This window comes from Prinia subflava, chromosome 7, assembly GCF_021018805.1.
Source record: "Prinia subflava isolate CZ2003 ecotype Zambia chromosome 7, Cam_Psub_1.2, whole genome shotgun sequence".
Classification (NCBI taxonomy): domain Eukaryota; kingdom Metazoa; phylum Chordata; class Aves; order Passeriformes; family Cisticolidae; genus Prinia; species Prinia subflava.
Genome location: NC_086253.1, coordinates 1,547,805 through 1,561,571, shown reverse-complemented (window position 1 = coordinate 1,561,571; position 13,767 = coordinate 1,547,805). Strand labels below are relative to the sequence as shown.

The 13,767-nt window shown below is 64.0% G+C and overlaps 1 protein-coding gene across 1 annotated transcript; it reads right to left on the bottom strand.

The window, feature by feature from the left end:
- Window positions 1–935: 935 nt before the first annotated feature.
- Window positions 936–5,023, bottom strand: NAGK (N-acetylglucosamine kinase). The gene is made up of 10 exons (XM_063401281.1): window positions 4,964–5,023; window positions 4,455–4,539; window positions 3,853–3,951; window positions 3,629–3,770; window positions 3,436–3,546; window positions 3,251–3,363; window positions 2,262–2,349; window positions 1,719–1,816; window positions 1,557–1,635; window positions 936–1,473 (listed from the first exon to the last, which is right to left on the bottom strand). Exons 1-10 carry the CDS (start codon window positions 4,990–4,992, stop codon window positions 1,286–1,288), a joined length of 1,032 nt encoding a protein of 343 aa, XP_063257351.1. The 5' UTR covers window positions 4,993–5,023; the 3' UTR covers window positions 936–1,285.
- Window positions 5,024–13,767: the final 8,744 nt, after the last annotated feature.

Here is a 13,767-nt window from a genome sequence, read left to right as displayed (position 1 = left end):
TCCTGGGAAAGCTGCAGGGCCTCCCTGGCGCTCCCAGTGATCCCAGTCATTCCCAGCTGGAGCCTTAGGCGGGAATTCCCCCAGATTTCCCTTCTGGAAAAGCTCCCAGAGGATTTTCCATCGCTGGCACCTTTCTGGGCACTTTGGATTCCCGGTAAAAGTAACCCTAAAGGGATTTTGTCCCTTTCTTTTTCCCTTTTGAAGTGGAAATCACCCCAAAAGCTGCTCCAGCAGCTCCACGTCCATTCCCAGGTCATGGATGTCACATCCCTGATCCCAATCTTTGGGATTTCCTCCTTCCCCCTCTTCCTGCTTTTCCTTGGATGCAGAGCCCTCCCTGCCTGTGCTGGCAGGCCCAGCACCCCATTCCCAATCACATTCCCAGTCCTGTTCCATCCCATTCCCAATCCCGTTCCCATTCCCATCCCATTCCCAGTCCCATTCCCATTCCCAATCCCATTCCCATTCCAGCCCGGCCTCCTCAGGAACTGAATCAGGAATTTCCCAGTTCCCTTTTTCTCCCTTTCCTGCAGCCCCACTCCAGTTTGGGATGTTCCTGTCCCAGTGGGGTGAGCTGGGAGCAGTTCCTGTTCCTGTTCCTTCCAACCCCATCCTGATCCCATTCCCACATTCCCCACATTCCCATCCCTGTCCTTCCCCAGCCCTGTCCTGTCCCAGCTCCATTGCTGGCCCCACGTTCCCAGCCCCACTTTGCCCCATTCCCACATTCCCATCCCTGTCCTGTCCCATCCCCAAATTCCCATCCCCATCCTTCCCCATCCTCAGAGTCCCATCCTATCCCATCCCGTCCCGTCCCATTCCCATTCCCATTCCCATTCCCATTCCCATTCCCATTCCCATTCCCATTCCCATTCCCATTCCCATTCCCATTCCCACTCCCCCATTCCATCCCTTGGGGCAGTGCAACCCTTTTATTGCCGAACCACAACCCCTCAGCCCGGCCCCTCCCCCGGTATTTTCGGGGCGCTCCTGGCGGAGTTTTTGGGGCGCTCCCTGCAGTATTTTTGGGGCGCTCCCGCGGTGTTTTCGGGGCAGTCCTGCGGTATTTTCGGGGCGCTCCCTGCCCCATTTTCGAGGCGCTCCCGCGGTGTTTTTGGAGCACTTCCCGCCGGTGTTTTTGGGGAAGTCCCGGGGTATTTTCGGGGCACTCCCAGCGTATTTTCAGGGCGCTCCCGCAGTGTTTTTGGGGCGGTCCCGGGGTATTTTCGGGGCTCTCCCTGCAGTATTTTCGGGGCGTTCCCGCGGTGTTTTCGGGGCTCTCCTCTCAGAACTCGTGCGTGTAGAACACGTCCACGTTGTCGGCGCGGTCCAGCGGCAGCGCCGCCCCCGCGCTCCTGGCCCCGATCCGCGCCGCCCCCAGCGCCGAGGAGCGCTTCAGCTTCAGGAGGCTGAACCGCGACAGGAGGCGGCCCGGACCCTCGGCCCGCGCCCGCGACAGCACCCGTAGGAACCCTGCGACACACGGGGGGGGTCACCGGGGACCCCCAAAAAACACCCCCCCCAAAAAATCCCCGTCCCCGCGGCGCCGCGCTCACCCTCCTGCATCCGCTCCCAGCTGTTCCACACCGAGCCCACGCACACGATGGGCAGCCCCAGCTCGCCCACGAACAGGCTCTGCGGGGTGGGGACACGCGGAGGGGACGGTGGCACCGCTGTCACCTGCCCCGCGCCCGGTGCCACCCCGGGGGAGGGCTCACCTGGTGGATTTTGGGCAGCACGGCCACCACGTGGCGCGCCAGCACCTCGCCCGCCTTGGTGAAGACGTGGCAGCACAGGGGGTCCCCGGCCTGGGCACCTGGGGGTGGCACAGGGACATGGGACCCGCAGGGGACACGCAGGGACGTGGGACACCCCTCTGTGCCCCCCGGGAGTCCCACCAGCCCAGGGGGTGGCACCTGGGTGTCCCCACCCTGAGGAGGGCAGAGGGTGCTCGGGGACAAGGTGTGGCCGGGGCAGAGAGCAGGGAGTGGCAGCGGCAGGGACAAAGGGTGACAGGGACAAACGGGGGACAGGGACAAGGGGGACAGGGACAAATGGGAGAGGGACAAACGGGGGATGAAAACAAATGGGACAGGGACAAATGGGACAGAGACAAGGGAGACAGGGACAAGGAGGACAGGGACAAATGGGACAGGGACAAATGGGATAGAGACAAGGGAGACAGGGACAAACAGGTGACAGGGACAAAGAGGGGACAGGGCCAAGGGGGCCGGGGCCATCCCCGGAAAGGGTTTCCCTACCCTCTGCCAGCCTCTGGCAGAACCCCGCGAACTTGGCCTTGTCGAAGGTGCGGTAGAGGTGGGTCAGGAGCCCCATCCTGTCCGAGACCTGGGGGGTCGGGCCAGGGGGCCCCGGGGGAGGTTTGGGGACCCTCCGGGGCACCCCGACCTGCCAGGGCGCAGCTGGGAGCGTCCCCGGAGCCTTGCACGGGGCCCTGAGCCCCCCAGGACCCCAAAACACGGCCCAGGGACACCCCTGGACCCTGACACCCATCACAAAGCACCTCCAGGACCCCAACACCCATCCCAGACCCCTCCCAGGATCCTGATACCCATCCCAAAGCCTTCCCAGAACCCAAATTCCCATCCCAAAGACCCTCCAGAACCCTGATGCTGATCCCACAGCTCCCCCAGAACCTTGACACCCATCCCAAAGCCCCTTTAAGAGCTCAATACACATCCCAAACTCCCTCCAAAACCCCAATACCCATCCCAAAGCCCCTCCAGGACCCTGACACCCATCCTAAACCCCCTCCAAAACCCCAGTTTCCATCCCAAAGCCATCCCAGAACCCTGACACCCATCCCAAAGCCCTCCCATGACCCCAATTCCCATCCCAAACCCTCTCCAGGACCCCAATACCCATCCCAAACCCCATCCAGAACCCAAATTCCCATCCCACCTCTCCCAGAACCCAAATTCCCATCCCAAATCCCCCAGAACCTTGATTCACATCCCAAACCCCCTCAAAAACCCTAATACCCATCCCAAACCCTCTCCAGGACCCTGACACCAATCCCAAACTCCCTGCAGAAGCCAAATTCCCATCCCAAACCCCCTCCAGACCCCAATTCCCACCCCAAACCCCCTCCAGAACCCCAATTCACATCCCAAAGCCCTCCCAGGACCCCAATTCCCATCCCAAAGCCTTCCCAGAACCCTGATTCACATCCCAAACCCCTTCCAGACCCCCAATTCCCATCCCAAAGCCCCCCCATCCCCGGCAGCACCTGGAAATAGTCAAACATGGCCTGCCTGACGTAGGCGATGTCGTGGGGCGGCTCCTCCAGGTTGTCCATGCAGTCGAACACCGTCTTCACGGCCTGGTGGGCGATCCAGTACGCTGAGGGGGGGTCAGCAGCGGGGCCACCCCCTCCCGGCACCCCCCGAGCCCCCCGGGCCCCCCCGGGCTCACCGGAGCCTTCATCCCCCATCATGTGGCCCCAGCCGCCGCAGCCCGTCTCGGAGCCGTCGGGGTTGATGAGTTTGCAGTTGGAGCCGGTGCCCGCGATCAGCACGATGCCACCTGCGGGGCGACACCCGCGGCGGCTGGCACGGCGTGGGGATGTCCCCCGGCGCTGTCCCCAGAGCCCTGGGCCTGTCCCCACCGTGGTCGGTGGCCGTGGCCATGGCCCCGCCGGCGTCGGTGGTGATGAGGTAGCTCTGGCTGAGGTGCGGGAAGCGGCGCCGCAGCTCCTCCATCAGCTTCTCGATGGCGTCCTGCTGGTCCCCGCCGCTCAGCGACAGCCCCTGCGCCGCAGAGCGTCCCCTGTCACCCCCGCGGTGGCCCCGGGGGTGGCACAGGGCAGGGGACGGGGCGGGGGGCGCTCACCAGCGAGCGCAGCGGCACCCGCGGGTCCGCGCCCGCTTTCCTCTTGGCCTCGCTGACCATGAGCTCGATCCTCTGCACGCACTGCTCGGCGCCGATGAGCTGCGACACGGCCGGGGGACACCCTGAGGCCACCCCCGGGACACCCCAGGACAGCCCGGGGGTCCCACGGGGGGGTTTGGGTGAGGGGACACCCTGAGGCCGCCCCCGGGACACCCCGGGGGTCCCACGTGGGTTTTTGGGCAGGGGGACATCGTGGCACTGTCTGCAGTGGCTGCGTCCCACCCAAGTGTCCCACCCCACTCACTCAAGTGTCCGTGAGTTTGGGGACAACCAGAAATGGCCCAGCTCTGTGTCCCAAACCCTGCTCTGTGTCTCAAACCCCAGCTCCGTGTCCCAAATCCTGCTCTGTGTCCCAAACCCAGCTCCGTGTCCCAACCCCAGCTCCGTGTCCCAACCCCAGCTTCGTGTCCCACCCACAGCTCCGTGTCCCAAACCCCGCTCCGTGTCCCAAACCCAGCTCTGTGTCCCACTCCCCTCCCCATGTCCTGTGACCCCTCCCGTGTCCCACCCCCGGCCGGGGACAGGGCTGTCCCCCAGCTCACCCAGTGGTTGGTGCTGGGTCCCTCGGTCTCGGCCAGGATTTGGCCATCCTCGGACACCAGCACCACCCTGGAGTGGGTGGCCCCGCTGTGGAGAGAGGAGCGGGGACACTGCCAGCACCACCCCACTGTCCCTCCATGTCCCCGAGTGAGGACACTGCCATCACCACCCCAGTGTCCCCCCATCCCAGGAAATGGGGACAGTGCCAGCACCACCCCAGTGTCCCCCATCCCAGGAAATGGGGACAGTGCCAGCACCACCCCAGTGTCCCCCATCCCAGGAAATGGGGACAGTGCCATCACCACCCCAGTGTCCCCCATCCCAGGAAATGGGGACACTGCCGGCACCACCCCAGTGTCCCCCATTCCAGGAAGCGGGGACATTGCCAGCACCACCCCACTATCCCCCATACGGGATGAGGGGACCCGAGCGAGGCGGTGGGGACCAAGGACGCGGGGATTGGGGTGCGGGGGTCCCGGGGAGCGCCCCCCGCCCCGCCGCGACCCCTCACCCCTCCACGCCTCCGAACAGCGACGCCATGGCCGCCACTGGCCCCGCCCCGGACACGCCCATCTCCATTTATGGCAAATGGCCACGCCCATCGGCGGATACGTCATTTGGACACGCCCCTCCTGTGGCTCCGCCCACAGACACGCCCATCCCCTATGTGATAATTTAGCGCATCCCTGCCTTGGCCACGCCCCCGCGTTGGCTCCGCCCCCGCCCCGCCCCGGGTCCCCTCGCTGTCCCCTCCCGGGGGTCCCCGGACCCCACCCGCGACACGGCGGGTGCCGACCCCACGGACACGGTCCGGACACTGCCGTAGCGTGGGTACCACACTGGGGTAACCCCCAAACGCCCCTGAACCCACCGTGAAAAATCCCTCAGATCCCCCCCGTGAGAAATCCCCAAAATCCCCCCGTACCCTCCATGGCACCACCCCAAACCCACCGTAACCAGTCCCCCAAATGCCCCGGGCCAGCAGCCACCGTGTCCCCGCTGTCCCCGGTGGCCCCGGTGTCCCCTCCCACGAGTGTCCCGCACAGCAGCTGCCGAAGCCCCCGGTGCCCGGGGCAGCGAGGCCGCAGCTGAGACCCCGCAGGGCCCGGCGGGGGACAGAGGTGACAGTGATGGCCGGAGGTGACAGGGACGGCAGGGGGTGACAGCCCGCGTGTGGGGGGGACAGAGGTGACAGTGATGGCAGGAGGTGACAGCCGCGTCTGCCCGAGCTGTCCCCGCCCCAGGGACAGGGAGGGAGGGGCAGATGGAGGGGACAGATGGAGGGAGAGGAGGGAGAGAGGGCGGGAGAGGGGATGGATGGATGGATGATGGATGGATGGATGGATGGATGGATGGATGGATGGATGGATGGATGGATGGATGGATGGATGGACGGATGGACGGACGGATGGACGGACGGAGGGACGGAGGGACGGAGGGACAGATGGATGGATGGATGGATGGATGGAGGGATGGAGGGATGGAGGGATGGAGGGATGGATGGATGGATGGATGGACGGAGGGACGGAGGGATGGATGGATGGATGGATGGATGGATGGATGGATGGATGGATGGATGGATGGATGGACGGATGGACGGACGGACGGACGGAGGGATGGAGGGACGGAGGGACGGATGGATGGATGGATGGATGGATGGATGGATGGAGGGATGGAGGTACAGCTGTAACCAGCTGGGGACAATGACACAGAGGAGGGGACAAGTGGCCAGGCCACCCCAAAGCCCACATCCCACAGCTGGCACGGCCACATGGCCACTGCCAGGGCCGCGGTGGTCCTGGGACGGGGACAAGGCTAGGATGGGGACACAGTGGAGCAGCAGGGACAGGGACACAGCCGGGATGGGGACACAGCTGGGATGGGGACAGCAGGGACAGCGACACAGCCGGGATGGGGACAGCAGGGACAGGGACACAGCCGTGTTGGGGACACCGCCATCCCGGGACCAGGATCAGCTCCCCCCAGCCCTTCCGTGGGGGGTGGCAGTGCCCCGGGGCTGGGGACGCTCCCTGCCGTGTGTCACCTCCTCCCGGGGGCTGTGACCGCCCTGCTCCGGCCATGGCGAACCCCGGGATCGCCCCGCGTTTCCAGGCCGGGGTGCCGGGGCCCCGCGGGCGGAGGGAGCGGCACGGGAAGGGTTAAGGCGCGCAGTGTGCTGTGCAGCCCCCGTGCCCTCATTAAGCCCCGGTGGCACCAGCCTGTCTGGGGACAGCGGGGACAGGGGACAGGGGACGGCACCCGCCGCCTTTGTCTCAACTCGTGGCAAAGTTGGAGCGGCGCCCGGAGCTGCCGGTGAGTGCGAGGCGTCCCACGAGGCCCGCGGGGAGGGGACAGCGCTGTCCCCGCCGCCACCAGGGCACCAGGGGGACGGCGGGGCCGTGCCGGGAGCGCCCCGACAGCCTCGGCGATGAGGACAGCAGGGTCCCCGGGGTGCCCTGCCCGTGTCCCCAGCCCGGGGGCGGTGGCTGCCCCGCGCTGGGCTCCGAGCAGGTGGCAGCGCGGGACGGGATGGGTAAGGCACGGGGATTTGGGGGCCCACAGGCAGCGAACCCCACCCCGGGGAGGGGGTGAAGGGACCGGGGATGCTGCAGGGACACCCCGATCCCACCACACCCCGGGGGTTCCTGGGGGGCTCCATCCCTGGAGCTCCAGTGGATTCTGGCAGGAGGGCGAAGGCAGCGGGACTGAGAGGGGACATCGGCACGAGGGGACCTGGGCTGAGCGCCCCAAACCCGGCCTGAGCCCCCCAAATCCGGGCTGAGACCCCTCGGTTACCCTGAGCTCAGCTCCGCTCCGTCCGCGGAGCATCCCGTGAGTGCTGAGACTGCACCGGATCCGGCTGGGAAAGGAGGGAAGGGCAGAAGGCCCAGCCGGGAATGGATCCATTCCATGTGGGAATGCTAATTTTGGAGGGGCTGGGTGGAATTCCGGGGTCTTGGATCCATCCCGCTGCCACTGAGGCGGGGTCAGAGAGTCGCCGGGGACATCCCAGGGACATCATGCCTGGAGGAAGAGGACGGTGAGCGGAGAAACGGGAATGGGCGGTGGTGGGATGGGGCGGGCAGCTGCTCCATAGCCAGGCAGCTGCTGGGATCGGATTTGGGGTGCCCATTCCGAGCGGATGATCCCACACCCATCCCCACCCCAAATGGACGATCCTGTCCCCATTCCGAGGGGATGATCCCACACCCATCCCCATCCTAAATGGATGATCCCACACCCATCCCCAGTGGATGATCCAGTCCCCATTCCGAGTGGGCAATTCCACACCAAATCCCCATCCCCAGTGGATGATCCCATCCCTAGCGAATGATCCAGTCCCCATCCCAAATGCATGATCCTGTCCCCATTCCGAGCTGATGATCCCACACCAAATCCCCATTCCGAGTGGATGATCCCATGCCCGTCCCCCTCCCGGCACGGCGGTGTCGCAGCCGTGGCAGTGCCCAGGGTGCCCTGGCACCCCACGGGATCACATCCATGCCAGCAGTACCGGGACAGGGATCGGACAGGAGAGGGGGGACGCGGGGAGGTGGGGCCTGTCCGTGCGTTCTTCCCTGTGCCCGGTCATCCTCCTGCGGCTCCGGAATCCCGGAGATCCCAGCTGTGCAGTAAGTGCTGTGTGTGCTGTGTGTCCCATTGCCAGAGTCCATCCCTTTGTCTGTTTGTCCATCCATCCATCCATCCTTGTGTGCGTCCATCCAACCCAGCGTCTGCTCCTCCACTCCACCATCCTTTTGTCCCTTTATCCCTTCATTGCTCCATCCATCCATCCATCCATCCATCCATCCATCCATCCATCCATCCATCCATCCATCCATCCCTCCATCCATCCCTCCATCCCTCCATCCATCCATCCATCCATCCATCCCTCCATCCATCCATCCATCCATCCCTCCATCCCTCCCTCCATCCATCCCTCCCTCCATCCATCCATCTATCCATCCCTCCATCCCTCCCTCCATCCATCCCACTCCCATTCCCGGTTCCAGGAAGGGACATTTTGGTGACATTTGCTCTCTGGCTCTCCACCTGGACAGGTCGGAGTGGCCGCGCAGGTGAATTCCTGAGCGGGACGGGAATGGGGGACAGAGGTGACAGTGCCGTGGTCGAGCTGCCCGGGGTGGTGGCACTGGGGACACCGATGGCTCCGACATGTCCCAGAGCTGTCACATCCCACAGAGCAGCCTCTGTGACCTTTCCGTCCGGGAATGTCACCGGTGCTCACCCACGGAGACCCCGGCCTGCCTGCTCACGCTGGCCCTGCGCTGGCTGGGGACAGGGACAGAGATAGGGACAGGGACGGGAATGGGGACAGGGACAGGGATGGGGACAGGGATGGGGACAGGGATAGGGACGGGGATGGGGATGAGGACGGGGAGAGGGAGAGGGACAGGGTTGGGGACAGGGACAGGGAATGGGAGTGGGAATGGGGACAGGGAATGGGTATAGGAACACAGACAGGGACAGGGACAGGGACAGGGACAGGGAATGGGGACAGGGACAGGGACAGGGACAGGGACAGGGACAGGGACAGGGACAGACCCGAGGGGTGCCCGTCCCCCCCAGTGGGGGGGTCCCACTCCCGGGCAGTGGGGTCGGGCCGGGCCCCCTTGGGGCAGGGCCTCAGTGGGGTCGCGGGGGCGTTAATGGGGTCAGGGGCCAGGGCCGCAGGGGCGCCGCTCGTTAAAGCTGATCGGTGCATCGCTAATTGATATTATTACCGCTAATTGATATTATCACCGCTAATGAGGGGGAGGGCGGGGGGATCCCCCCGGAGCCCTCCGGAACAACCCAGCCCCCCCTCCACCCTCCCCGTGCCTCAGTTTCCCCCGCCCCGCCTGCCCGTGGGGACACGCGACGATGTCACCGGCCCGCCCTGCGCGGGGAGGGGAGGTGACACCGCCCCCCCGCGCTGTCCCCTGGGGTCCCCCGGGGGGTGGTGGCCGCGGTGTCACACGCCTGACCTATTTCGGGTCCGGCGCTGAAAGCGAGATAATGGCTCCGCGAGGAGGGGCTGGGGACGCGCCGGGGACACCGCCTCGGCGACACCGGGCTGGTGGCACCGCCTCGGCGACACCGGGCTGGCGGTGTCGCGACAGGGGGGGCTGTCCCCAGAGCTGGGCAGGAGCCCCAGATGTCCCCGCAGTGTCCCCGCCAGGCAGAACTAGAGGGTGGTCCCCAAAATCCGGTGGAGGGGACACGGGACCTCCCAAAACCTGGCTGAGGTGACAACGAGACCCCCAAAACCCGGCTGAAGGGACAATGGGACCCCCAAACACGTCTGGGGTGACAATGGGGCCCTCAAACCCCCCCCCCCGAGGGCACACAGGACCCCAAAACCTGGCTGAGGGGACACGGGACCCTCCAAACCCTGCTGAGGTGACAATGGGACCACCAAACCCGTCTGGAATGACAGTGGGACACCCCCAAACCCAGTTGGGGTGACAATGGATTCTCAAACCTCGGCTGAGATGACAATGAGACCCTCAAACCCCCCTGAGGGGACACGGGACCCCCCAAACCCGCTGAGGTGACAATGAGACCCCTGGAGCCGTGCCAAGGGGAGATGTGACACCCAAAACGTGGTCGAGAGGACAACGGGACCCCCAAATCTCCTCTGAGGGGAGATGGGACCCCTGAACCCCCAACGAGGGGAGACAGAACCCCCAAATCCGGGCTGAGGGTAAATGAGAACCCCAAGTCTCGGCTGAGGGGCGATGGGAACCCCAAAATCCCACCCAGGGCGAAATGGGACCCCTGAGTCCCCAACGAGGGTCCTGAACATCCCAAAAGGGATGGGGAGCACCCCAAATCCGGGGATAACCCTGTCCCTTCTCCCAGACCCCAAACCCACGGGGCCATCCCAGCGCCAGACTCATGGGGGATCCACCCCCAATTTGGGGGGATTTTGTGATCCTCCCAAACCATTTGGGGACACCTGGGGGTCCCTGGGGTGCCCCCAGCCCCCCAAAAGAGCCGGGGCCAAGGACAGGGCAGCCTCCTTGTGTCCCCTCTGATTTGGGGTCTGTGGGGATGCGGTGACCCCATCCCGGGGGTGCGGGTGCCCCCCAGTCCTTCCTGATTGATCCCCTCAATCCTGATTGATCCCAATCATTCCTGATTGCCCCCTCATCCTTCCTGATTGATCCCAACCATTCCTGATTACCTCCCCCTTTCCCTGATTGATCCCCTCCAATCCTGATTGATCCCCACCGTTCCTGATTTCCCCCCTTTTCCTTAATTGATCCCCCTCCTTCCTGACTGCTCCCAACCCTTCCTGATCGATCCCCCCAGCCCTTCCTGATTCATCCCCACCTTTCCTGATCGATGCCCAGCATTCCTGATCGCCCCTCCCCTTCCTGATGGATCCCGCCCTTTTCCTGATTGATCCTGCATCCTCCCTGCTCCCCACCATTCCTGATTGATCCCCCTTTTCCTGATCGATCCCCTCACCTTCCCTGATCGATCCCCCCACCTTTCCTGATCGATCCCCACCATTCCTGATTGACTCCCCCATCCTTTCTGACTGCTCCCCACCTTCCCTGATCGATCCCTCTTTTCCTGATTGCTCCCCATCATTCCCGACTGCTCCCCCTTTTCCTGATCGATTCCCCCACCTTCCCTGATCTCTCCCCATTTTCCTGACTGTTCCCCTTGATTCCTGATTGATCCCCCCACCATTCCTGATGGCTCCCCCTTTTCCCTCTCCCCCCTTTACCTGCTCCCCCTTTCCCTTTTCCCGCTCCCCCTTTTCCCTCTCCCCTTTTCCTTTGCCCGCTCGCCCCGTTCCCCTCGGCTCCCGCCCCGCTCCGCAGCCCCCGGGCGGGCCGGACCGTGCCGTGCCGGGCGCTCCGGGCCCGCGGTCTGTTCCCGGTCTAGACCCGCGGTCCGTTCCCGCTCCGGGCCCCCGGTCCGTTCACGGTCTAGACCCGCGGTCCGTTCACGGTTCCGTTCACGGTCCAGACCCGCGGTCCGTTCCCGGTCCGTTCACGGTCCAGACCCGCGGTCCGTTCCCGGTCCGTTCACGGTCCGGACCCGCGGTCCGTTCACGGTCCGTTCACGGTTCGGACCCGCGGTCCGTTCACGGTTCCGTTCACGGTTCGGACCCGCGGTCCGTTCACGGTTCCGTTCACGGTTCGGACCCGCGGTCCGTTCACGGTTCCGTTCACGGTTCGGACCCGCGGTCCGTTCACGGTTCCGTTCACGGTTCGGACCCGCGGTCCGTTCACGGTTCCGTTCACGGTCCGGACCCGCGGTCCGTTCACGGTTCCGTTCACGGTTCAGACCCGCGGTCCGTTCACGGTTCCGTTCACGGTCCGGACCCGCGGTCCGTTCACGGTTCCGTTCACGGTTCAGACCAGCGATCCGTTCACGGTTCCGTTCACGGTTCGGACCCGCGGTCCGTTCACGGTTCCGTTCACGGTTCGGACCCGCGGTCCGTTCACGGTTCCGTTCACGGTTCCGTTCACGGTCCGGACCAGCGATCCGTTCACGGTTCCGTTCACGGTTCGGACCCGCGGTCCGTTCACGGTCCGTTCGCGGTCGGTTCACGCTCGGCGGAGCCGTCAGCCTGAGCGGAGCTGACGGCAGCGGCGCTGCGGGCGCGGCGGGCGGGGCTGACCCGGGCCTGAACCGCGGCGGGAGCGGGGGGAGCGCGGGCGGCGCCGAGCCCCGGAGCCCGCGGCTGTCGGAGCGAGTCAGCGCGGCCGAGCGTGCGGGAGAGGGAGAATGGGGGAACGGGATAACGGGATAATGGGAATGGGATGGGATCCATGGGATGGGATGGGATGGGAACGGGAACAGGAACGGGAACGGGAACGGGAACGGGGATGGGATAGGGATAGGGATAGGGATAGGGATAGGGATAGGGATAGGGATAGGGATAGGGATAGGGATAGGGATAGGGATAGGGATAGGGATAGGGATAGGGATAGGGATAGGGATAGGGATAGGGATAGGGATAGGGATAGGGATAGGGATAGGGATAGGGATAGGGATAGGGATAGGGATAGGGATAGGGATAGGGATAGGGATAGGGATAGGGATGGGGATAGGGATGGGGATGGGGATGGGGATGGGGATAGGGATGGGGATAGGGATGGGGATAGGGATAGGGATAGGGATAGGGATAGGGATAGGGATAGGGATAGGGATAGGGATAGGGATAGGGATAGGGATAGGGATAGGGATAGGGATGGGGATGGGGATGGGAACGGGAATGGGAATGGGAACGGGAACAGGAAGGGGGATGGGGATGGGAAAGGTGGGATGGGAATGTGGGGATGGGAACAGGAACAGGAATGGGGATGGGATAGGGATAGGGATGGGGATAGGGTGGGGATGGGGATAGGAACGGGAACGGGAACAGAACCGGAATGGAGATGGGGGTGGGAATGGGAACAGAGTGGGAATGGGAACAGTGGGATGGGGAATGTGGGAATGGGAATGGGAATGGGAATGGGAATGGGAATGGGGAAATGGGGAGGGCAGAAATTGTGGCTGTGGGGTGGAAGGAAGAGAAGAAACTCCAGACAGGGGAATGTGAGTGGGAATTGGGGAACAAATCCTGTTCTTGGGGCTTGGAAACAAAACCCCACCCGTGGGGATTTGTAAAAAACTCCTTCCAGAAGGATTTGGAGGGAACAAAGCCCCATCCATGGGAATTGGAAAAATATCCCATCCATGGGGATGCGTGGGGTAAAACCCCATCCATGGGGATTTGTGGGGCTTGGAAACAAATTCCATCCACGAGGATGAGCCGAGCTCTGGAGGTGCCAAACCCCATCCCTAAAACTATGAGGGAGGTGGGAGACCCCAAACTTCTCCCGAGGACGCCGAGAAACTTCGGGAAGCGCCAATCCCGGGATCCCGGGGGTGCTGTGGGATCGGATTTAGAGCGGGTGCCAGGGAAGGGAGGAAAAACAGAAAAAAAAAAAAAAAAATCGGGGAAGGAGGAGGGAAGGGGCGCTCCCGAGGTGCTCCCGCACGATTTTCACGCCCGGATTCCCCGGCAGCTCCCGGCGGGGCTCACCGGGAACTTCACGGGCTTTGGAAATGGGAAAAACACGGGGAGGGAGGGGAAAAAAATCCTAAAAGGGAAAAACAAAAACAAAAAAAACAACAACAAAAAAAAGAGAAAATGGCCCTAAAAATAACGCGGCTCAGAGAGGCGCGAATGGCCGGGAGGGGGATGGGCCGAGCGGGGTCTGGGGGCAGGGGGGGGAGGGCTGGGTGGGGTTTGGGGATTTTGGGGTGTTTGGAATATTTGTTTGGGATATTTGGGGTGTCTGT